General features: G+C 43.7%; 1 protein-coding gene across 7 annotated transcripts in view; it reads right to left on the reverse strand.

The window, feature by feature from the left end:
• TBK1 (TANK binding kinase 1) overlaps window positions 1-25,954 on the reverse strand; it is a 49,263-nt gene that overhangs the window by 15,011 nt on the left and 8,298 nt on the right. For all 7 annotated transcript variants that reach the window (XM_073651727.1, XM_073651729.1, XM_073651731.1 and 4 more), the window contains 10 exons: window positions 21,965-22,081; window positions 20,913-21,053; window positions 19,897-20,026; window positions 14,689-14,870; window positions 11,385-11,545; window positions 10,741-10,851; window positions 8,980-9,159; window positions 4,940-5,130; window positions 2,687-2,745; window positions 937-1,028 (listed from right to left, as the gene is read on the reverse strand). In XM_073651727.1, the coding sequence (XP_073507828.1) occupies window positions 937-1,028; window positions 2,687-2,745; window positions 4,940-5,130; window positions 8,980-9,159; window positions 10,741-10,851; window positions 11,385-11,545; window positions 14,689-14,870; window positions 19,897-20,026; window positions 20,913-21,053; window positions 21,965-22,051 (1,334 nt within the window). In that variant the 5' untranslated portion in view covers window positions 22,052-22,081. The remainder of the gene's footprint in view (window positions 1-936; window positions 1,029-2,686; window positions 2,746-4,939; window positions 5,131-8,979; window positions 9,160-10,740; window positions 10,852-11,384; window positions 11,546-14,688; window positions 14,871-19,896; window positions 20,027-20,912; window positions 21,054-21,964; window positions 22,082-25,954) is intronic.

Consider the following 25,954-nt stretch of genomic DNA (forward strand, 5'->3'; position numbering starts at 1 on the left):
CGAAACGGATGGGAACATAGCATTAGATTTTCATATTAACGTCCACTTCGCAGCAGCTCCAGCATATTATCTAATAAGATAAGCTTTTCAGTCTCCAACAGTGATACAATTAGATAGCTGTCCGTGTTTCCTTACAGAGTTACTTATAGTATACAAAAGAATAGTATCATTTTAGGGCTACTAAAGGGACTCTGTCAGCAGGTTTTTGCTACGTAATATGACAGCAGCATGATTTAGGGACAGAAGCCCAGATTCCAACGATGATCACTTAGCTTCCTGGGTGAAGGCGTTGTGATACAATAACCGTTTTGTCTTCTGCAGAACTAGCAGTGCTCAGAATGTTGTGCCCCGCCCACACCACTGATTGGCAGCTTTCTGTGTACACTGTATATTGACAGTAAGGTGCTAATCAGTGCTGGAGGCCTGGTTGGACTAGAAGGCTGGAGGCAGCAAGTACTGTAATGATAATCTCCAGCTCATAAAATACTGATTTTATTGAAACAGCAAAAAACAGCCTTGTAAGTGACACATCCCTAGAGTCAGGCTCTCTGCCCCTACCTCATGGTGCTCTCAGATTACAGCAAAAACCTGGTGACAAATTCCCTTTAACTCTTCACTGTTATCATATTTTACATCCCTCAATATTGACACACTGCAGTACAGGGGGCTCTCCAGACAAAACAGTAAGGCTACGGCCCCACTATCACTATTTGGTCAGTATTTTTTCTCAGGAGTGGGAGACAAAACCAGGCGAGGAACAATCAGAGAGAAGATATAATAGAAGCAAGTCACCAATTCTGCATTTATCACCCACTCCTGGTTTTGGCTCCCACTCCTGAGAGAAAATACTGACCGAATACTGATAGTCTCATCATCCTGTAGACATGCCAAAACTTATATAAAATTGTAATAACCCTTTAAACCATACAAACTTACATGAGCCAAGAAATTCCTTTCCGTGTAAGTTCCTGTGTAAGTAACAGAGATGAAGCAACTCGGCAGTAGTAGCATACGACCCCAGTTACCGCCTGGTGAACAAATAAGGATATATTTAAGCATGACAACATAAAATACACTGCTCAAAAAAATAAAGGGAACATTCAAATAACACATCCTAGATCTGAATGAATGAAATATTCTCATTGAATACTTTGTTCTGTACAAAGCTGAATGTGCTGACAACAAAATCACACAAAAATCATCAATGGAAATCAAATTTATTAACCATTGGAGGCCTGGATTTGGAGTCACCCCCAAAATTCAAGTGGAAAAACACACTACAGGCTGATCCAACTTTGATGTAATGTTTTAAGGACAAGTCAAAATGAGGCTCAGTATTGTGTGTGGCCTCCACGTGCCTGAATGACCTCCCTACAATGCCTGGGCATGCTCCTGATGAGGTTGCAGGTGGTCTCCTGTGGGATCTCCTCCCAGACCTGGACTAAAGCATAAGCCAACTCCTGGACAGTCTGTGGTGCCACATGACGATGGTGGATGGAGCGAGACATGATGTCCCAGATGTGCTCAATCGGATTCAGGTGTGGAGAACGGGCGGGCCAGTCCATAGCTTCAATGCCTTCATCTTGCACGAACTGCTGACACACTCCAGCCACATGAGGTCTGGCATTGTCCTGCATTAGGAGGAACCCAGGACCAACCGCACCAGCATATGGTCTCACAAGGGGTCTGAGGATCTCATCTCGGTACCTAAGGGCAGTCAGGCTACCTCTGGCGAGCACATGGAGGGCTGTGCGGCCCTCCAAAGAAATGCCACCCCACACCATTACTGACCCAGTGCCAAACCGGTCATGCTGAAGGATGTTGCAGGCAGCAGATCGCTCTTCACGGCGTCTCCAGACTCTGTCACATGTGCTCAGTGTGAACCTGCTTTCATCTGTGAAGAGCACAGGGTGCCAGTGGCGACTTTGCGAATCCTGGTGTTCTGTGGCAAATGCCAAGCGCCCTGCACGGTGTTGGGCTGTGAGCACAACCCCACATCTGTGGACGTCGGGCCCTCATACCACCCTCATGGAGTCGGTTTCTAACCGTTTGTGTAGACACTTGCACATTTGTGGCCTGCTGGAGGTCATTTTGCAGGGCTCTGGCAGTGCTCCTCCTGTTCCTCCTTGCACAAAGCCGGAGGTAGCAGTCCTGCTGCTGGGTTGTTGCCCTCCTACGGCCCCCTCCACATCTCCTGGTATACTGGCCTGTCTCCTGGTAGCGCCTCCAGCCTCTGGAGACTACGCTGACAGACACAGCAAACCTTCTTGCCACAGCTCACATTGATGTGCCATCCTGGATGGGCTGCACTACCTGAGCAACTTCTGTGGGTTGTAGAGTCCGTCTCATGCTACCACGAGTGTGAAAGCACAACCAACATTCAAAAGTGACCAAAACATCAGCCAGAGAGCATTGATACTGAGATGTGGTCTGTGGTCCCCACCTGCAGAACCACTCCTTTATTGAGGGTGTCTTGATAATTGCCAATAATTTCCATCTATTGTCTATGCCATTTGCACAACAGCATGTGAAATTGATTGTCACTCAGTGTTGCTTCCTAAGTGGACAGTTTGATTTCACAGAAGTTTGATTTACTTGGAGTTATATTCTGTTGTTTAAGTGTTCCCTTTATTTTTTTGAGCAGTGGATATATGTTATAATTAATATTAATAAGCAAATCACAAACCTTGCCCATGTTGGCATCAATGTCCAAGTCATAATGTGAGTGAAGTTTAGGGATTGATACTGTGGAAAAACAGATGAATCATTCCAGGTCTTTGATTGTAATCCTACTTATAATGAATGAAATGAATGGCTGGAGCACACTAAAGCCATTGCCTCAGCCTATGAGAAAGAAACACAGTTTTTACCAGATCTTTGGGAAAGCATTTAAAGAGAATCTGTCACCCCTGGCACTTATATGACCTCTAATATGGGCATACAGGTGATAGAAATGTAAATCTATACGAACCTGTATGCCTCGTATTAGAGGTCTGGTTGCTGTGAAATGTCTTTTTATTCATTGAAGCTTCCGATGCTTGCGGGCCTGGGGCCGGGAAGAAATCCTGCCTCTTGTGGTTAATTATAATGTTGCCCCCCTCCCCTGCAGATTACAGTGCCGTGACGTGCAGTCGCCATGGCCAGATCCTGCGCACTTCACTTTTTACAGAAGGCGCACTTGTACTGTGTACTATGCAGTCATAGTACTGCAGAGGTCTTGTGTGCAGGCGAGTCATTGAGAAGTGCAGGGGAGGGGGGCAACATTCTAATTACCAAGGAGGTGGGGATTTCTTCCCGGCCCCCAAGCCTGCAAGCATCGGAAACTTCATGAATAAAAAGACATTTCACAGCAACCAGACCTCTAATATGAGGCATGCAGGTAGATTCCCTTTAAGTGCAACTATCCTACTGAAAGTTAAAGGGAATCTGTCAGTAGGATCAACCCTCCTAAGCAGTCTATATAGGCATGAAGGTCATGGAAAGTTCAATAAAAGGGTACCTTGATATCTGAAATCCAGGGTGTAAAAAAAAAAAAAAATGTCTTAATATGTAAAATGAGCTTCTGCCTCCAGAGCTTATTTTAAATAAAAGTGGTCGCTACCAGATTAAAACCTGTAGATCAGAAGAGCACACGGTCAGTCATTTCTTGGTTGACCCTAGTAACGCCCCCTTACATTTAAAATAAGCTCTGGAGACAAATGCCCATAGCTCTTACCAGCTCATTTACATGTTAATAAAAACATGGATTACTTTGGAATAGGATAATAAATCAGATTGCAGTTATCAAGGTATCTATTATTCAACTTCCCACAACCTACATACCCATATAGACGGCTTGGAAGGGTTAATCCTACTGAAAGATTCCCTTTAACATTGATATAATCAACATTATACACAATATTTTTACTAATATGCAAGTTATTTGCTTTGAAAGTGGTCGAACTCTTTCATAAAACTTTTCTCATAGGCAGAAAAACAAACTGAGCTTTACTTAGCCTCCCTGGGTCTACCGCTATGTCTCCCCGCTCACCCAGTCTCTGTACTTTTGCCACAGCAATGGTGTAACGTAGATAGCGCTGCACCCAATTACCAGGCTCAGCAGTTCTCCCAATGTAGAGGGTTTGAGCCCCTAAATTCAGTGTTTGGCTGCAGCATTATCAATGTGATGTCACCGCTGCAACCTATCACTGAGTTCAGCGGCAGAACCACTAAAGCTCAGTAATTTGCTGTAGTGCAGTCTGACGCCATGGCTGAAGCCGAACTACAGAGACTGGGCGAGCAGCGGCAACACAGCGCTGGACCCAAGAAAGGTAAGTAAATACAGTTTAATTTTTTAGAATGCAACACAGCTCGGGGGTAAGTTTTTTTACGGCTCTTTTCACATTATAAAAAAAAGATTGCCATTATAATAATATAGCGCCAACATATTCCGCAACTCTTTACAATTCAGACAATTTACAGACATTATTGGCACTGTCCCCAGTGGGGCTCACAATCTACATTCCCTACCAGCAGGTCTTTGGAGTGTGGGAGAAAACCGGAGAAAACCCACGCAAACACGGAGAGAACATAAAAATTCTTTGCAGATGTTGTCCTTGGTGGGATTTGAAACCAGGACCCCAGCGCTGCAAGGCTGCAGTGCTAACCATTGATCCACCATGCTGCCCTATATTAACATTATAAGGAACTATTTATTACAATATCTACAAAAAGTATGAATAATATGATAAAGAACAGAACCTAACTACAGTGTGAGCAAAGTCGAATTTGGGGACACTTGTTTTGGTAAAACGGTCACTAAGCCAAATCACATAAATGGATATATACCACTCATCTGCTTTATTACCAACAGCTGATGTGGAGTGAACTAGGTGAATGGTTTTGTACTGTTGTGGCTACTGCAGTACAGAATTTATTTTGCATTAATAAATGTACTTACTTTCCTCATATCGCAGACCAATGACGGTCATCATTTCCCGAGTTACCACATAAATAGGATTTTCTTCTGTCGTCATAGGGAAATGCTGGGCTAGTCTGACGGGCTCTAGAAGTCTGCCTTCATAAAGCAGCTCCTGGTTCGGAGATGGGATCTTTGTCTGTTTGTACACCAAGTCATGAAACTCTGTAGGCCTGAAAACACCACCACACAATATTCACTCCCATGTCCATGAAACTGTTGCACTTGGTGTGATGTACATTTTTTTGTACATAACAGTGAGCACATCACAAAGATTGAGAAAAAAATGAGAATACATGGATCATAACACATTGTGATGTGTCCGGCATCATCCCAGGGAAAGGGAAGATCCAACCAAAACTACGTTCTGACAAATCATGAATATATTCATATGCAGTTCCCATTAATAAAGTCTGTGATTTTAGACCACCAAAAATCAGAATAAAAGTAAAAAAAAACCCTTAAAACGGAATCAGTCAGAAAGATCAACCCTTCACCCCTACAACACCACTTTATATTGTCTGTTACTGCATTCCCAAGCAAGCAGCATTAAAATTAATATGCAAATAAAGCATTAAGTGCCCTGGGTGTGACCCTACCTCCTTAGGTTGTTTCTCCACCCAGCTGCAGCCTTTTTAGGTTGATTGACAGCTCCCTGTCTGATTGCCTTGCATCAAACTTCACACAAGCAGTGAGCAGAGCTGTGGAGTCGGTAAGCCAAACCTCCGACTCCTCAATTTCCCTGACTCCCAGCTCCATGACTCCTACACCACAGCGCTACCTCACTACTCAGCATGTACATAAAGTGCAGCACAGATTCATCTCCACTAAAAGCCCAGATCCTTACATCAGTAACAGAACAGACATTTATAGGACATTTCATAACTTTCCCAAATTCTAATGAAAACATTTACAGCACATCCTGCATTGTACTACTTTACCAATTTATTATATATTTTAGGAGTCGGTCCATTTTATACCGACTCCAACTCCACAGTCCTGGCAGAGAGCCATCAATAAAGCTAAAGAGGCTGGTGCTGGGCTGGGAAACAACCTCGGGAGGTAGTGGCTGGGGAAGTGCTCTGTCACACCCAAAGCACTTAATGCTTCAATTGGATATAAACTAAAAACTGATTGCTTGGGAATGTGGCAATAGATAAACAATATAAAAGTGTCGATGGATTTAACTCTGAAAGGCCTGTTTGCCCATACATGTGGCTTGATAGGACTGATCTTACTGATAGACTCCCTTCAAACGGATTCAGTTACCACATTTGACCCATGGGCATACAGGTTATAAACTGCTGAAAAAAGTCATCCCTGTATGCCTCATATAGAAGTCTTGCTGTTGAGAAATCATCTTTTATCACTTTACATAAATGACCTATTCCAGGCTATGGGGAAGACACAGATCTCCTTGAGATTCTGCCTCCAGAGATTATATTCCATGTAGGAGGAGTTACCAGTGTGATGGCCGCTCTCTGCTCTCCTGATCGCACTGCAGAGCTGTGTGTGATTATACCTGACACATCTGCAGGTTCCTCTCAGCTCCAGCTTCCATCTCACAGGCAGACAGGGCTGCAATATTGTTACAATACAGCAGAGCTGCAAAAAAAATGTGTTTGCAACAAGACATTTCATGTCTCCTGTTCAGTGTTAGTTGCTTGTCTCACACTGGTAAGTCCCCTTTTATTTATGCAGAGTTATCTTCCAGGCAACATCCTCCCCATAGCCTGGAAGAGGTCATTTATATAAAGTGATAAAAGATGATTTCTCAACAACAAGGAATCTGATAGGAGGCATACAGGGATCACCCCCCTCAGCAGTCTATAACCTGTATGCCCATATTAATAGTTTAGATATGTCAAATGTGGTGAGATTCTCTTAAAGCTTCTTTGAAACAAAAAACTAAGCAAAAGTTAATTCAAAGAAATGGCACTTTGCTCCTAGCAATTTGCTGAGGAGGTCCCTGGCAGGCAATTTGACTTTACTGTACGAGTAAAAACAACACATTTCTAGCCAGGATGGTGCAATACATGTAACCTGGTCACTGACACTTTCTGTGTGCAACGGTAGAATTAAATCAGCCATTTTTTCCTGGAATGTTACGTGTGAGTACATTGTGGCTTGTCTGCAACCTACTCAACCAAAGTCCGATTGTGGTCCAACAACACACAAGATTGTCCCATATGTATCAAGGACATTTATTACAGGACAGAATCTGAAACTGAACTTATTCTCTCATGTCATTGTGCCAACAGCACATTCAAGTGGCAGCCCATCTTAATCAAGTGTCAGGATGGGCTGCAGTCTGAAGCTGAAGAAACACACCTCCCGACATCTTTGTCTCAAGTGACAGAAGAGCTATACATCAGAAGAAATAAAAATTCTCCACTGCTGACAGAGAACAGAAGATTTTTTCATGCTCAGTCGGCCAAGGAGAAGATTTATTTCTTCTGATGTCACAGCCCTTCTTCTCACCTTACAGTGACACATGTGCTTATGATATGCCGTATTTTTCGGACTATAAGACGCATCGGACCATAAGACGCACCTAGGTTTTAGAGTAGGAAAAGAAAAAAAAAATTTTTAAGCCAAAAATGTGTTCATGATGCACTTTTAAGGGGGAGGGGGTCTTCTGCTGTCACTGGTATAGGGGTAATGTCCCCCAGTTCTGACAATATCCCCCATACTGGTATATATGCCCCACCCTTCCTTTTATACGTGGTCCCCATCCCCATCCTGGTATGCATGGCACCCCTCATCCTTATCCTGGTATGCATGGCACCCCTCATCCCTATCCTGGTAAGCATGGCACCCCTCATCCCTATCCTGGTATGCAAGGCACCCCTCATCCCTATCCTGGTATGCATGGCACCCCTCATCCCTATCCTGGTATGCATGGCACCCCTCATCCCTATCCTGGTATGCATGGCCCCTAACCCCTAACCTGGTATGCATGGCACCCCTAACCTGGTATGCATGGCACCCCTAACCCCTATCCTGGTATGCATGGCGCCCCTAACCCCTATCCTGGTATGCATGGCACCCCTAACCCTTATCCTGGTATGCATGGCACCCCTCATCCTTACCCTGGTATGTATGGCCCCCTCATCCTTATCCTAGTATGCATGGTCCCCCTAATACCCATCATGCTGCACATAAAAAAAATAAACACTCCTACTCACCTTTCTTCTCTCTCCTCCAGCGCGGAGTCCTGTCTGCCCACACTGATCTCTCCATGTGAGCCGCGCATGACGTCACTGCCATGCGCGGCTCACAAGTAGAGATCAGCTGCCGGAAGTCACTGCTTCCCACGCCGGGACTGTGTGCGCGGGGAGCAGTGACTTCACTCTCCTCCATAGCTGGCACACTGCTGCTGCCGGCTATCTCGTGTGCCCGCTTATTAAAGGGCATGATTATTCACCCCCTCCCCACGCCCATGGGCATGGAGAGAGGTTGAATATTCATGCCCTTTAACAGCGGGCACATGCAATTCCGGCAGCAACAGGAGCCGCAGCGCGGCTACACTGTGTGCTGCTATTAAGGAGCATGAATATTCAGTGCTCCCCACGGGCGTGGGGAGCAGTGAATATTCATTTTCTGTAGCAGCGAGGACAGTGTAGGCTGCAGCGGGCGGCTGCTGCCTCCTGTGCCCCGCTCCTCCACCGATACCGGTCCCCCCACACCCCACATATATATACACCCCCCCCAACATTCGGACTATAAGACGTACCCCCCATTTTCCTCCAAAATTTTGGAGGAAAAAAGTGCGTCTTATAGTCCGAAAAATACGGTAGCTCCTGTTAGTTGAGACACAGGTCCCAGGAGCTGTGTTTCTTCAGACTGCAGCCCATACTGACACGTTACTAGGACGGGCTTCTGTTTGAAGTAGGTGATGGGGGCTATTTTATCATCATTCTTGGAAAACCCCTTTAATACTAAATAATGGACTTCGAATCCCAGTAGCATTTTAACCCTTTAAAAGTATTCCAACTTCTCACCCTAGATTTCAAACTCACATGTTAAATGCATGGATGTATATCTTGTGGAGTGTCATTTGCTGAAGAGAAAAGACATGGATCACAATTCGATGGAAAACATCATTAGTTACAGCAAAAAACTGGTCAAATCCCCAACATTTCTCCTGATCAGCTTCTAGGATGTTCGCCAGTACTGGAGTGAAAAGGGATTGTAGGCCACTAGAAAAAGAGAACAGGAATAGAATTTTATTAAACTGTCTTATTGTGCTATTTACTACTCCGAAACAATAGGCAGTGGCCTTAATAAAGTAATAAATATATTTCCTTATAGAAAAGTGGAATGCAGACAAGAAAAAACTTTTTTTGAACAATATCATTAACCCGTTAATGACACCGAATTTTTCATTTTTGCAGTTTTAGATTTCTTCCTCCCATTCTTCCAGAGCCATAACAATTTTATTTTTATGAAATTCACTAGAGGGATTATTTTTTGCAGGATGAGTTGTAGCTTAGAATGACATACAATTGTATTGAAAAACAGTAAAAAAAAAATGTCAAGTGGGATGAAATACTACAGTTTCATAATTTTTTAGGTTTTATTTTTACTGCATTCATTTTATGATAAAGATGACCTTGAAATAGTATTGTCCAGGTTGGTATAATTATAGAGATACCCTTCTTGCATCAATTTTTCTTCTATGTAAGCGCTGAAAAAAAATTCTGAATTGAATGCAACTTTTTTTTACTTTGTGTAGTCATATTCGAAGATCTATGACATTTTTATTGATACCAATTTAGGGTATACATAAAATGTTTTGTTCGCTTTTTACTGTTTTTTTTTTTTTAGGGCGCCAAGGTGACTAAAGAAACGCAATTCTAGTGTTTTGATGTTTTTGTTGTTTTTTTAATTTTACATAAGCTACAATAAAAAAGTTTATTTTTTCACATTATTTTTTAGTCGCCTTAGAGGACTTGAACCAGTGATCATTTTATCGCTTATACTATATTCTGCAATACAATAGTATTGCAATTTATAGGCATAATCACTGTATTCTATGGAGCTTCACCGTGGCTGAACTTCAACAGGCCCCCGGCTGCAATGGTAACCCTCACAATGGCTGAGCTTCAACCGTGGCTGTTAGATACAGATGTAGGCTATGTATTATAGCCGGCATCTACCACGTGTGGAGTGGGATCAACTCCTAAGCCACCTCCACACCTGAGGACCCCTGCCCAGGATGTTTATTAACAATTTAATGTGGGAATGCTTTAAAAGGTGTAGTCCTCTTTCAGAAAATCCTGCTTCCATGGCGCAGGACAGGGAGTAAAGCAAGTTTTATTATTAAAGCAAACACTGGCCGGGTATCAGCAATTCCAAAAGGGGACTACCCCTATAAATTAGGCTTATATGCACAAAGTATCTTTTTCAAGTCGGAACACTGTATCCCACTTGACAAAAAGCTACAGAAATAGTAGAAGAAAAAAAAATGGAGGGGGTAACCAGGGAAATAAACATCCCTCTGACTATTCTCCCACTGAGTTACATAGTGCAAATACATGCTTTAAAGTTAATTTAACATTTCTACAGCATTCGCTAAGCAACAAAAAGAGGATTGTTAGAATGCAGGAAAAGGGTTCAATACAGACATGGTGGTGGATTAGTATGCAACTTGGTAACCATCAATGAACTGTGCGAGAATCCATATTAACAGAATATTATATTACATATATATGGCAAAGTGTCTCTCTCATTTTGCTTAACAAGATTATGAAAAATATAATGCAATTCTTAGTACTTACAAGGATAAATTACAGCTAAGGGGCAATTCCCGACTCCACTCTATCGGGCCATTTTCAGCTCGCTGGACACCTGATATTGCACCAGATGGTTTCCCAGTAGTAATTTTATACCTGTAGGAAGAGAAATAACATTATACACATGCTTATAAGGATTTCCTCGATGACTGCATATTGTCAACGTCGCTGGTCTTCAAAGATTGGAACCCAATCGCAGAAAGACATGAAACATCTACGCACACTGTAGTACTGGTGGTCACACAAGCTTGGTAGCTCTACATCAGTCAGGAATTAAGTTTTCCTCTAAAAAGGAAAGCTCCAGGAAAAACTAACACTATTTCATGGCTAATGCAGGGCATTGTTCATCAAAGTAACCAAAGAGAAAGTTCTCAGTGTCATGCACCACCCACTCTGACTCCCCGCTAGCCATAGCCCATCAGTTTTGCCCAAAGTGTTCACTTAAAGTGGTCATGTAGGCATACCCTCCCATCCAATTTGATATTAGAGAAGGAGAAACACCACTCTATGCTGAGCATGGTCAAGGCAGCTGTCCAACGACCAGCGAATATTGTACATGGATCCGATTCTCATTAACATCTCTATTCATACTAGCAGCAACTGTGCTAACAGGAAAATTAAAGACATACATGACTTCTTTGTTACGGCGAGGACCCTCAAAAGGTCTGAAAGGAAGGCTGCCAGTTGCTGCATGGTAGAAGGTCACTCCAATGCTCCACAAATCCACGGTGGCACCATACTTCTTCTGGTGTTCTTTTCGGAGCACCGCACGTTCATACATGTCTGGGTGCTAGAAAATACATTTCTATTAGCAAGTAAAATATATAGATATTTTGGGTGCATTTAAAAGAATCACTTATGGTCAGGAGTATTTAGAGGCTGTCTACTACTAGGACAATCCCTATGTTTTACCTATACTTACCTCCAGTGCCAGCACTGGCTCTCCTAGGGATCACATAACATCATTTATTCACGTGATCCACGCGGCCAATCAGCAGCTTTCAGTTCCTCTGGATGTATGTGATTTGTCTGAAGGCAGGTAAAGTAAAGCCAGCGCTGATTGGCCGCAGGGATCGTGGGATATTGTTTGGCGAGACAGTGTTGACACAGCTGGAACACTGATTACATCGGACGCGAGTATAGGTGTTATTATACAAGGGGGAGACATAGGGATTGAGAAGGGGGTTGTCCAAGTAGTAGCAATCCCTTTAGTCTTAAAAATACATAGTTTATGTTTTACTCTGAAATGCTGACGTGTTTAAGAGAAAATTTGGTTTAACCCCTTCCAAAGTCAGTTTTCACCTTCTGGACAAGACCCCACTTTTCAAATCTAACTGGTGTCATGTTACGTGGTAATAACTCTGGAATGCTACCACTTATTCCAGTGATTCGGAGACTGTTTTTCCATGACACATTGTACTTTGTTAGTGGTAAAATTTTGATCTATATGGTATTTGTCTATTTATAGCAATATCTGAAACTCAGACAAAAGTTTACAGAAATAAGCCATTTTTTTATGCCATTAAACCAGATATGAACTATTTTTTGTGGCATAACTAACATTTACCATACGTCTACTTCACCATTTTTGAACCTTTTTTTTTGTTAGAAGGTTTAAAAGTTTAGCAATAATTTTCATGGTTTCAATGAAATTTACAAATCCAATCTTTTTTTTTTTTTTTTTTTTTTAAGGATCACTTCACTTTTGAAGTAGTTTTGAGGGGCCTTTATATCAGAAACTGCCAAAACAATACCCCATTTTAAAACCTGCACCCCAGAAAGAATTCAAAACCGCAAACATAATATTGTTTGATAAGCCCTTTCTGTATTGGAACGTAAATTTACGGGAGGGGTCCACATGTGTGGAGAAGAGTCAGGAGCTCAGCTCCCTCCACACACGATCGGTGTCGGCAATATTGCGTAGTCGGCATCAGTTTCTGACAGCCGCAGACAAATTTAAATCACAGTTGTTAACCATTTAAACGTCATTATCAATCTCTGACAGCGGCATTTAAATGCACATGTGCCGATGCTCATACACACCGGCTCCTGTAACGTGATCGTGGGGAATCAATGTGTTGCTTTAACAGCTGGGGGTCCGCTGTAGGTCATTGTCGCTGTCATTTCGGTCCTCCGGTGAAGCTCAGCTGTAGGCTGAGCTCCATAGGAGACCAAAACTTTCACTATATACTCCAATATGAAAGAACCAAAATAAAAAATTCCCTGGTCCTTCAAGGGTTAAAAGAGTAACATGACCTTCATTACCATTTCTATATTTTGTCGTCCTTTTAATTGGATGTAAATCGGTGGGATCCAGGTCCTGAGATCAAAAACACTCCGAGAAGTGCGCATCTTAGCATATAGGAGCGTATAGCTAGCTCCTGCCTGAGTGCACACACAGAGTCGAGTACAGATACAATGGCCTAAGAAGCTGAGCAGGGTGAGGGAAGGCAACAGAGATTCGTCCCCCAAGACAAGTTTCCTCGGTCCCGCTATAACTTCAAAAGATAGTCCCCACCCGAGGACCTCTTTAGTTAGTGAAATAGATAGCCCCTCCATAACACTGACTAGCATGGATTGTGGTCACATACTTCAGACACCTCTTCCCTTTTCTCTGATGGAAGGAAAGGAGTGTCTTTAATTGGCCCATGGGTTTTACCACTTAGGTGAACATCAGATGGAGCTGACCGCTTCCTTTGGAGATAAATAATGAAAACTGAGGGATTGACTTATTTGCCATCACTTAACAGAAAAAAAATATATTTTTATATACTTGGGAAGTGAAAACCTGTCCTGGACACTTGATAATCGCACCCGACAGAGATTAAGTCCAGCATTTCTGTGCTAATCACATCCCAGGAAAAATTTTCATCTTCTACATGTAAAAAAGAATATTTTTTTATTAACAGATTATAAGCAAATGTTCCTCAAAACTGAAAAGAAGATAAATAGAGGAGAAAAAAAAAACAATAAAAAAAAATATATACTGTGAGGCTATGTGCCCACGATGCAGAAATGCTCAGGATTTTTTCCTGAGCGTTTCTGCATCTCCCTGGCAGAAAAAAACGCATGCGGATTGTACAAGCGTTTTCCAGGGACATGCGGAAATGTCAGTGAATAACGCTCCATTTAAGCATGTCCCTGGCAGGAAAACGCATGTACAATCCGCATGTACAAGATTGACAAGCGCTTTCCAAGCGATTAGCATCGCTTGGAAAGTGCTTGTGACAACTTGGTCACACTATATAAAACCATGCAAACAGCATGGATTTATATAGTGTGACCCGAGAGAGTGGTAAAAATAAAATAAATGTATACTTACCTTCTGATGGCACCCGGTGTCCTGCTTTACACTCCGTTCTCCCTTGCCGACAGCGGTGGATTGAAAGACTTGCCGACGTCAGCCTCGCGTGACCCGTCACATGACTCTGACGTGACCACAGGTCCTTCAATCCACCGGGAAGCAAGGAGGAGCGCACCGCGGGCCGCCGGAAGGTAAGTATACATTTATTTTTTTTATTTTATTCTTTTTTTACAGATTTTTTAATGGTACCTGGGTGTGGATGAGACTCTCCTCTCCTCTACACCCGGGTACCATCCGCACATTAGAACGCTTGGATTACGCAACTACATATACAGTGATGCGTAATCCATGCGGTCTAATGCAAGTCAATGGCGGCGAAGACGCAGCACTTCCGCAAAATAATTGCTAGTGCTGCGTTTTTTTCCGCAATGATAATAAGCAGCGGAAATTTCCGCAGCATGTGCACAGCACATGCGGATTATCATTGGGGAACATTGCTGCCCTTCTACCATGCGTTTTTAATGCGTTTAAGCAGCTGCAAAAACGCAGCAGAAACGCATTAAAAACGCATCATGGGCACACAGCCTGATAGTGGCAGATCATTCATTAAAACAATCCCCATCAATTACCAGATATTCTTCAGTGCCATAGAGGGACACAAACTGCTCATCATCCTCCAATTCCCTGGCTGCACCAAAGTCGGTCAATTTATAAACTGACTGTCCGTCTTCACCAATGACTCGCATAATATTCCCAGGCTTGATATCGCGGTGTATTATTCCATTTTCTCTTAGGTGGTTCATTCCTGCCACTAGAGATAGAAACATCAGTCATTGTTGAGTTTTGGTTGTTGATAGAACGGAGGAAAAATGTTGGCTTCAAAGTCTGACAGATAAACTACATTCACATTACCGTTTGCACAGTGGTAAAGAAAGTTAACTTTGTGGGCAAAATGGATCCATTTCATAACTGATGCAAACAGAAGCAGAGGGAACTCATTGATTATTATGGGATTCGCGTGGGTTCATGAAGACAAAGTACAATATACATAACTCTTATTCTAAAAACAGACACATTCCGGAACCCAGATGGGCCTCGTAATAATATATGGGACCCCTCTACATTAGAAACGCAAAAGATCTGTTTTGCAAATTAATTCTGTTGTTTGTATGAGAACAGATAAATTGAAATGTGAACATAGCCTTACGCTACAATGACAGCACGTTTACTAAAAACAATGACCAATATGGTGAAAAATGCTAGCAATATACATGAATTAAATTATATTAAAGCTAGCTATTGAACCCGTTCTACGCCTGGGTGGCGAGCATTTTTAATTTTATTAAAGTATTAGTAGAAAACAATTTTTTTTTTATTTTTCTGTAAACCAATAAAATGGTGCCGGAGTCAGAGCCTGCACATACCGCGCTATCCGGCCCCATTTTTATTTTTTTTTTGAAGATAAGGTGTCTTAAATAAAATGGTGCCGGCTGTATGCACACGTGCTGACTCCGGCGCCATTTTATTGAAGTAATGTTGTACAACGTCAATATAGCAGTACGCATGCGCCGGGCATAGGGATAATGCCGATGGGTGGCACGTGCGCACGGCTATGTTGATGTTGTAGTAGAATTCTTCAATAAGATATCCGGTGCCATTTTGGTGAAGACAGTGTGTCTGTGAATTCGCATACACAGAGTCTTCAATAAAATTGCACCGTAGGGTGGTATGGGTACGCGCCGACTCCGGCACCACACTGCGCAGGAGCTGCCCATCCCGGCTTAGGACAGAAGGACGCATCCAGCATTATATATAAGATTACATTTAAAATATATCTGATAATAATAATAAGAAGAATAATTTTTATTTATATAGCGCCAACATATTCCGCAGCACTTTACAATTAAGTGGGGACATGTACAGACAATAAATTCAATACAAGGCAAGACAGTTTAAACAGTTACATTAGGAGTGAGGTCCCTGCTCACAAGCTTACATTTTACAAGGAAATGGGGGGACACAATAGGTGAAAAGCGCTTGTTATTTCAGGTCAGGCAATTATAATAAATAGGGATTTTCATATAAAGCTGTATGATCCGGTCATCAGCCCGTATGTTTAAGTGCACTACTCAAGTATCGAGTGCAGTTATCTTGTGCATGGAGGGTGTGGAGACAGATGAAGAGTAGGGAACAGATTCTGAATAATATTTAGAAGGAGGGTACAGGGGAAAGTTAATTTACTGAGTAGTTAAAGTGGTAGGCTTGTTTATAGAGATGGGTTTTTAAAGCGCACTTTTTTAATCAGGGGGCTAGGCAGTCGGATTGCCTGGGGTAGTGCATTCCAGAGAACTGGCGCAGCACGAGAGAAGTCTTGGAGACGGAGGTGCGAGGTTCGGATTATGAGGGATGTTAGTCTTAGGTCATTTGTAGAAAGGAGGGCACGTGTAATGCGATAGACTGAGATGAGAGAGGAGATATAAGGCAGTGCAGAACTGTGGAGAGCTAGCTTTGTGGGTGAGAGTGATGAGTTTATATTGGACCCTGAGGCGGATGGGCAACCAGTGTAATGACTGGCACAAGATGGAGGCATCGGTGAAGCGGCTGGACAGAAATGCGATCCTGGCTGCCGCATTCAGGACGGATTGGAGAAGAGAAAGTTTGGTAAGAGGGAGACAGATCAGAAGAGAGTTGCAGTAGTCCAGACGAGAGTGAATAAGAGCAACAGTAACAGTTTTAGCAGTTTCAAAGGTGAGAAAAGGTCGGATTCTGGAGATGTTTTTAAGATGCAGGTGACAGGAGCGAGTGAGTGATCGGATATGGGGATAAAGGAAAGGTTAGTGTCAAATATGACCCCAAGGCGTGCTGCTTGGGAGTTATGGTTGAACCCTCCAAGGTAATTTCGATGTTAGGTAGAGTTGGGTTAGTAGAGGGGAGAAACACAAGAAGTTCAGTTTTAGAGAGATTCAGTTTAAGATAAAGGGAGGACATGATGTTAGAGACAGCAGACAGACAATCCTTGGTATTTTGTATTAGGGTAGGGGTGATCTCAGGTGAAGAGGTGTATAGTTGGGTGTAGTCAGCATAGAGATGATACTGGAACCCAAGTCTGCTGATCGTTTGTCCAATAGGGGCAGTGTATAGAGAGAAGAGGAGGGGGCCTAGGACTGAGCCCTGTGGAACTCCGATAGTAAGGGGACGAGGAGAGGAAGAGGAGCCGGCAAAAGAAACAGTGAAGGAGCGGTCAGAGAGGTAGGAGGAGAATGGTTTCCTGGAGCATAGTGAGGAGAACAGCTGGTGATCCACAGTGTCAAATGCGGCGGAGAGATCCAGGAGAATCAGCAGGGAACAGTGACTTTTGGATTTAGCTGTTAGTAGATCATTTCAGACTTTAGTGAGGGCAGTTTCAGTGGAGTGTAAGGAGCGGAAACCAGATTGTAGAGGGTCGAGGAGAGAGTTATCTGAGAGATAGCGGATTACACGGGAGTGAACCAAGCGTTCCAGGAGTTTAGAGATGAAAGGAAGGTTAGAGACAGGCCTGTAGTTAGCAGTGCAGTTCTGGCCTAGGGATGGCTCTTAAAGTAAAGGGGTTATGATGGCATGTTTAAATGAGGAGGGAAAGATACCTGAAGAAAGAGAGAGGTTAAATATTTTAGTCGGGTGAGTGGTGACTACCGGTGAGAGAGACTGCAGGAGATGTGAAGGAATGGGGTCACTGTTGCAGGTTGTAGGTCGAGAAGAAATGAGGAGCTGGGTAACTTCTTTTTCTGTGACAGGCTCAAAGATGGCAAGTGAGCTTGAAGTGCGGCAGGGAAGGGGATCCAAGCACTGAGGAGATTGGGCTGAGATGTCCTGATGGATGTGGTTGATTTTTTTCTAGGAAATAAGTGGCCACATCCTCCCCGCTGAGGTTGGTGGTGGGGGTCTGTGCTTTAGGGCTCAGGAGGGAGTTTAAGGTTTCAAAAAGTCGTTTTGGATTGTTGGACAGTGAAGTGATGAGAGTGGTGAAGTAGGATTGTTTGGCCAGATGAAGGGTAGAGTTATAGGTTTTGAGCATGAATTTATAGTGGATGAAGTCCTTTGCTAAAAGAGATTTTCTCCACTGCCACTCAGCACACCTTGAGCAACGCTGAAGAAAGAGTGTTTGCATTGTGTGCCAGGGCTGCCGTTGTCTGTGTCGGGTCTTTCTGCGTGTAGAAGGTGCTGCTTCAACTAGGGCACTCTTCAGTGTATTATTGTAGTGTGACAATGCTAAGTCTGGACAGGAGAGGGAGGAGATGGGGGCTAAAGATGTGTGGAGATTGCCCATAAGCTGCTGGGTATTAATGGTTCATGTATTCCTATAAGTGTGGTAAGTGGGGATGTCCCAGGTGAGGAGACGGTTCTTGACAGAGAAGGAAAGAAGGTTGTTGTCCGAGAGCGGGAGAGGGGAGTTAGTAAAGTCATGGAGCGAGCAGAGACGGGAGGAAACCAGGTCTAGAGTATTCCCGTCTTCATGTGTAGGAGAATTAGCAAATTGTGAGAGGCCGAATGAGGAGGTTAGAGAAAGTAGATGAGGGGCAGATTGGGAGAGGGGATCATTGATGGGGATATTAAAGTCTCCCATGATGATGGTGGGGATGTCACAGGATAGAAAGTGAGGAAGTCAGGTGGCAAAGTGATCCAGGAACTGGCGGGAGGAGCCTGGAGGGCGATACACAACCGCCACTCGCAGGGAGAAGGGTTTGAAGGGTCTGACGGTGTGCACTTCAAAGGAAGGAAACATAAGTGAGGGAACTGGGGGGGGGGGGTGACCTGGAAAGCACATTGTGCTGAAAAGAGCAAACCAACACCTCCACCCTGTCTATTCTCAGGTCTGGCGGTATGTGAAAATTTCAGCCCACCAAATGAGAGGGCAGCAGCTGCGGTGGAGTCTGAATGCTGGATACAGGTTTCTGTAATAGCCAGAAGGTTAAGGGAATAAGAGAGGAAAATATTGTGAATGTTAGTTTGTTACACACAGACCGTGCGTTCCAGAGAGCACAATGGAAAGCGATAGGAGAGGGCATGCACTGAATGTTAATAAGATTAGCAGGGGTTTTATATGCAGCTGGAGGAGAGTGGTGTATGCTAGCGCAGGGAGGCCCAGGGTTGGGGGGAGATGTCACCAGCGACTAGGAGAAGGAGAAAAAAAAGAGAAGGAGCAGGTGGTGCAATGATTTGTATGAACGGTTTGATAATTAAAAGGGCTTATTCTCAAGATCGACTCTCAACTATTCACAGAATATTCAATAAGTGTCTGGTAGCCGGGGGTCCCACCAATCACAAAAGTGGAGGTCCTATGGTGCAGTGGTCTTAATGTGCACCGCCCCTCCATTCAAGGACTGATGAACATAGCCAAGTGCTGTATTCAAAGGATACTGGAACCCCATTTTCTTGAGCACTGGGCCCCCCAGCGTTCAGATACTTATCACCCACACAAAGGAGAGATCATAAGCGGACATCTTGGGATAAGCCTTTTAAAAATGAAATTTGAAGAACATTTCTCAGTAAAGATGGAATCTAATCCTATGTGTCTGAACCAATTTAATGGTGTACATATAACCTGACCAGCAGTCATCACTTGTGCTGGTAATGTATGCTGGCTATGCAAGCAAAATAATGGAAAGCCTGCTCCATTGAGAAAATGTATGGCACATGCTTTGATATATCAACAATAACCAAATATTACATTTTCTGACAAGGTTTAGCTAAGCAAAGTAGAAACAATCTCCACTTCCATCCTAATGAATGTTGGCAATATAGCTAGTTAATGATTAGCACTATGAACAAAAAAAATACATTAACAAGAAATGACATACCGACATCCTGTGAAACAATAAGAAACTCGGACTCTGGTAATCCATACGCATTTGAGGGTTCTTCAAGCACCGAATACAAGCTCGCACATGGGCAAAACTCCATAACCAGCACTTTATGACGACTCGACATCTGGAACACACAATTGCCAAGTATTGAAGGGAAATAAGAATAACCATTTAAAAAGAATACAGCATATTTGATGAAGTGATGACATATCATCAGAACATGACACCACTTTATGATCAGTGGAGATCTGACCACTGATCTTGACCAGAAAGGGCTGCATGACTCACTCAAGGCTGAATATATCCTTTCCCGTTTTCTTTTTTCTTGTAAAAGCGGCACACCCGCCAACCACTTAATTTGGAGCAAACTGATGGATCCTCTATATTTTGTCTTAAGATTATTAGTTTGAAAAAAAACAAAACAATGTAGTATAGTTCAATAATTCAGAAAACGTTAATCTTCACTTTGTACATCAATGACATGTAATTTTTTTGTCAGTAAATATTCAAGTAAAACTAGTAAATTAAAAATCTGCATAATATTTTCATGAAAGATAAAGCCTGGATTCATTAGGACCAGTGTTATGTAAGTCAGTCTTAATGAAGGGGCCACTGGATAAGGCTGTGCCAAATCCACTAAAGAAGCGAACACCTCTAATTAATTTGGCACATCTTACAAATGCCATGTGCCTCTGCTACAGCTGGTAACCCTAGAAGGGGCTGGCATAATTTACAATTTCATGGCACAAATTAGGATTCATTTTTCAGGCAGAGCAGGCCAAGACAAGCATAAAAACAGCAAATGAAACTTTGGGTTGCCCAAAAATTTGGGGACATGTCAAAGAGTTTTATGCCAGCATTTGGGCAAAGTCTTCTTCATAGATAGAGTCACAGTGTTAATAAAGGTAAAATGCAATATAATGGAAACAAATAGAATGGACATATCACAAATCATTAACGTGAATATACTTAAGAGAAAAAAAAACAAAGCTTGTAAGTCTAAATATTACCTCTTCCTCAATTGCAAAAAGCTTGACAATGTTCTTGTGGTTGAGCTTTTTCAGAACCTCAAACTCCCTTGTCTGAACATCGGCAGGACGGAGGAAGCTTAGATTGTTGAACACTTTTACAGCATACAAGTCTCCGGTTTTCTATGATAAAAACAGAGATACTCTCAGTTTAGCCTTAATATCTTACAGAACAGCTTCATGGTATATTCTGTACCACAGACTATTGTACAAAAATAGTAATACTGACATTTATAAATAGTAAACATGATAAAGTCATCTACATCAATATCAGAGATTGAATAAAATAAAAGTAGGTGAGAAGTGCGCTCCTGAAGTAAGTAAGAATGAGGCAAACCCTTTAAAGAGTTGCTCTTCTATTTATCTGTACGACAAGTCATCCATATCAGATCCGTAGGGTTCTGACAAACAGCACACCCACTGATTAGCTGTTCTCAAAGCTGCTAACAGATGGATATTAGCAGTTGCTCCGTCAACTGTGCAGCGGAGGCTGCCAGGGACTGAAGATCCACGCCTATTCACTCTAAGGAATCTGCAACGCGAGTTCGGAGGGAAGCTGTTCTATATGATGCAGCTTTAGCCTGCCTCCTGCTTGCAAGGATGCTTTCTGCCACCTGTTTGTTGGTACCGCCAGGGTTAACATCTGAACGCCCCACAAAATGGGATTCGTGTGTCTGCGCCAACGGGGCCATTGAATATAATGTTGAACGTGTGCTCTGTCGCGCACTATTTTGGGCGTATACGCCTACTGGAGGTGGACACTCAGACGTAGTAGACTGCATTCAAAGGAAGTCAGGGACTGTCCTCCTGTCTGCAAAGAAAAGCATGTAGCGGATTGGTGGTCAGACTACAGAACACATAACACAGCTGACCATAATGAAAGGTTTAAAGTTTATGGCTGCCAAGAAGCTGGGGTGAAACAAATCACATGGCTAGAATATTGCTAGACATTTGAGTTACAAATAAAAATTGACTTAGTGCCTTTTTAACATTATTAACAATTTTAAACAAAAATAAATAAATAAACTTTTTACTTTATTACGACCACGGAACACATTTGCAGTGGCTCCTTGTCCTAGTATATCGGAGAGTAGCCATAGATAATTTGCAGTGCTCTGCATCTTGCCTGGTCAGAAGGCTCCTTAATTATTCTGGAAAAGAAAAGACAAGTTCTGGCTGACCCTTTATTAATAAAAGTTTAGAGCTACACAGTTTGGTTAAAAATTTTGTAACAGTTGCTAGTGACCATGATTTTTTGGCAATCTACAGTCACCGCGTAGGTCACTAAACACCAAAAGGTTTTGTTAAGACATTTGTACCAACTAGTGATAAGCGAGTATGTTCTGTTAACCCTTTCGGCGAGTATGCTCAGGCCGAGCTCCGAGTATTTACAGCTGCTCGGTGATATGGTTGAATCGCTCACGTGTGCATGATTTGCAACTGTTTGACAGTTTTAGTACATGTAAGGAATGTCTATGTCTAGATATATAGTACAGACCAAAAGTTTGGACACACCTTCTCATTTAAAGATTTTTCTGTATTTTCAGGACTATGAAAATGGTACATTCACACTGAAGGCATCAAAACTATGAATTAACACATGTGGAATTATATACTTAACAACTCTTGGCATTTTCTTTAAATGAGAAGGTGTGTCCAAACTTTTGGTCTGAACTGTATATGCAGGCACTCTCCTGCCAGACAGAAGCCGAAATAACACACCTATGAAAATGTTAAAAGTAGCTATACATCAGGAAAAGCTCCCAACGTATAGTGTAGACTAAGTGCACAGACACAGTGTGAGAGGCTGCATTCACATATCCCGTGTGACAGTGCTGTCTGTCTTTTTTTCGGTCAGAACACTGACCCAATACAGTTTCATTGAGTCATAAATGATTTACAATAAAAATTATATTGTAGTACCGTGTTAACCAGAATTTACTTTTATGCCCAAAAAAAAGACAAAAGTATTCTAGGAGTGATGGTAAGCCAGGATAAAGGTATAACTCCTACAACATTTTTCTGGACATAAAATTATTTACATCAATTGAGTCATACACACATCCATTTAAAAAATGGGTCTGTGTGTCCGGCCTGTGAGACTCGAAGCATGTGGCTCCCTGTCCTAGTATATCACAGAGTAGAACTCTAGTCCATCCTAGATAATTCTAGTCCATTTTGCATATCACATCAGGGTATTAAAGTCTATGGGGATCTGTGAGACATGGCATTTTGTTCAGTAATTTTCTTGCAGTTTTTGTGCTTTTTTTGGTGTGTTTTTTCACTGTCCTTCTGTCTCTTTTTATGCAAGTACATAAAGTTCTTGGAAAAAAAGAGCCCCATTCAATTTTGACATAAAAAACGCTGAAACAAAATTTTGGCCCGTTTTTTTCAACACCCATTTCTTCCTATGGGTGAAAAAAAAAACGCTGAAAGGGACATGCTCTATTTTCCAAAAAACCATGCAAGGCACAAAATCCTGAACAAAAAATAAACGATGTGTGAACAGAAAATTCTGGTTTCTCATAGACTTTGCTGGTACTGCAAAACGCAGCTGAAAATGTACATAAAAAACGCTGAAAAAAACATGATGTCTGAACATAATCTAAGGGCTAATTTACATTATACAATCTGGGACATGCAGACAGTACTTATGAACCGTACATAATGATCAGTAATACAATGTGAATAGGCTAAAATTATTCTTGCATTTTGCTCATTCGTCGGATGATTGGCAGCCTGTTTACCCTCTTTCCTAATAATCATGCAGTGTAAAACCTTAGCATGTCTTTCTCTTATTCTAAAGATACGTATCTGGGTGGAAAACTAGGAAACTTGTGGCAAAATGAGTATGAGTATATGCAGATATATAAATCTTGGCAGGATAACTCCTAAATAACCTTATCTCATGCAACTGGACCAACAAAACCTGTATAACTAATATAATAAACACGTATGGTCATCAAAAAAAACTACAACTGAATTACGGAGAAGAACCCTATACAATTTTTTTTATATGTGTAGCGCTGGCGTCCCTGCCCTCTGCTAGGCAGGGACGCTGCTCCCCTCACCGCTCTGCTGTCAGCGCGCGCTCCGTCCCGGCGTCCTCTCCCCGCTCTGCTGTCAGCGCGCGCTCCGTCCCGGCGTCCTCCTCCTGCTCTGCTCTCAGCGCGCGCTCCTTCCCGGCCCCTGTGCTTAGGGCGCGCGCGCTTCCCTCCTCTTAAAGGGGCCGCGCGCGCCGCCCTAAAGAGTCCCCGGCCAATGGCCGGAGGACTTCATCATATATAAGGCACCTCCTCCAAAATGGAGGTGCCCGAGCAATGTTGTTTGCACCTGTGTCTCACCTGTGCTTCAGCCCTCAGGTCCCGTTGCCAGTTACCTGCTAGTTACCTGCCTGATTCCTGCCTGAATACTTGTTACCTGTCTGCCAGTCTGAGGTCCGACGGTCTGCCTAACTACTCCTGTCAGTCTGTCTAAAGGACCAGCCTGCCCGCTCACCTGGGAGCGCATATCAGCTACCTGCCTGCTTGCCTGAGGTCCGACGGTCTGCCTTACTACTCCGGTCAGTCTGTCTATGGACCAGCTTGCCCGCTCACCTGGGAGCGCTTCTCCGTTATCTGCCTGCTTGCCAGCCCGGAGGCTCCGCTGTCACGTGCTGTGACCACCAGCTATCTCAGAGACTCTTGCCCGCTCACCTGGGAGCGCAACTCCGTTACCTGCCTGCTTGCCAGCCCGGAGGTCCCGTTGTCACGTGCGGTGACCACCAGCTATTCCAGAGACTCTTGCCCGCTCACCTGGGAGCGCTTCTCCGTTACCTACCTGCCTGCCAGCCCGGAGGTTCCGCCGTCACGTGCCGTGACCACCTGCTATTCCAGAGACTCTCGCTTGCTCACCTGGGAGCACACATCTACCATCTGCCTGCTAGCCTACCCGGAGGCTCTGCCATCACAGGTCGTACCTACCCCTTACCTAGAGACTGCCACCCGCTCCCTTACAAGGGCCGCCCCCTTGTATAGTAGCTCAGAGGTTCCGCCTTCCGGACTCGTTACAGTTTGCTCGGGCCATGGAACCCGGTGGCACCCAAGCTCCCTCGCTCTCGGACCTCTGTCTTGAACTGTCCCGTCTGAAGTCCCAACAGGAGGCCATCCTGGGTCATCTGCGGAATGTTAATACTCGCCTGAACACCCTGTCTGATCCTGCAACTACGGCCAGTACCATGGTATCCTTTTCCGGACCCCGGCTCTCTGCACCTCCTCGCTTCGGAGGCGACTCCGTCCTGGCTCGGGGCTTCATAAATCAGTGCACCCTGCATTTTGAACTATTGTCCCACCAGTTTAACTCCGACCGAGCCAAAATTGCATTCATCATGTCCCATCTCACCGGGGAGGCTCTGGCCTGGCTAAATCCTCTATGGGAGAGAGGAGACCCCCTGGTGTCCGACTTGCCTGCCTTTCTCACGGCTTTCCGGAAAGCCTTCGACGAACCCGGACGGAGGACCTCATCCGCATCATCTCTGCTACGCCTCCGTCAGGGAAGCCTCACCGTGGGTCAATATGCCATACGGTTCCGTACCCTTGCCTCGGAGCTGGCCTGGGATAACGAAGCTCTGGTATCCGTCTTCTGGGAGGGTCTGTCCGGCCGTATTAAAGATGAACTTGCTGGTCGGGACATTCCTACCACTCTCGATGACCTAATAACTCTTGCCACCCGGATTGACCTACGTTTCCAGGAACGTGCCAAAGAGGTCACCCGTGAAAAGGGGCTTCCACGTCTGGTTCCTACTTTTCTGAAACCCGTCACTCCTTCCGTTTCTCCCCAGGTACACTCTCCTGAGCCTATGCAGGTCGACCAGACCAAGATGGTCAAATCCCGTCAGGACTTTCGCCGTGCCGAGGGGAGCTGCTTCTACTGTGGCAGTAAGGAGCATCGGATCCGTGCCTGCCCGGAGAGGTCGGGAGAACGCCTGTGTCTAGGTTCGCTCAGAGGACTTGATCTAGACAAAAATAAATCCTCTCCATCCCTGC

This window comes from Phyllobates terribilis, unplaced genomic scaffold, assembly GCF_046119375.1.
Source record: "Phyllobates terribilis strain yellow unplaced genomic scaffold, ASM4611937v1 Scaffold_11__3_contigs__length_659146591, whole genome shotgun sequence".
NCBI classification, from domain to species: Eukaryota; Metazoa; Chordata; class Amphibia; order Anura; family Dendrobatidae; genus Phyllobates; species Phyllobates terribilis.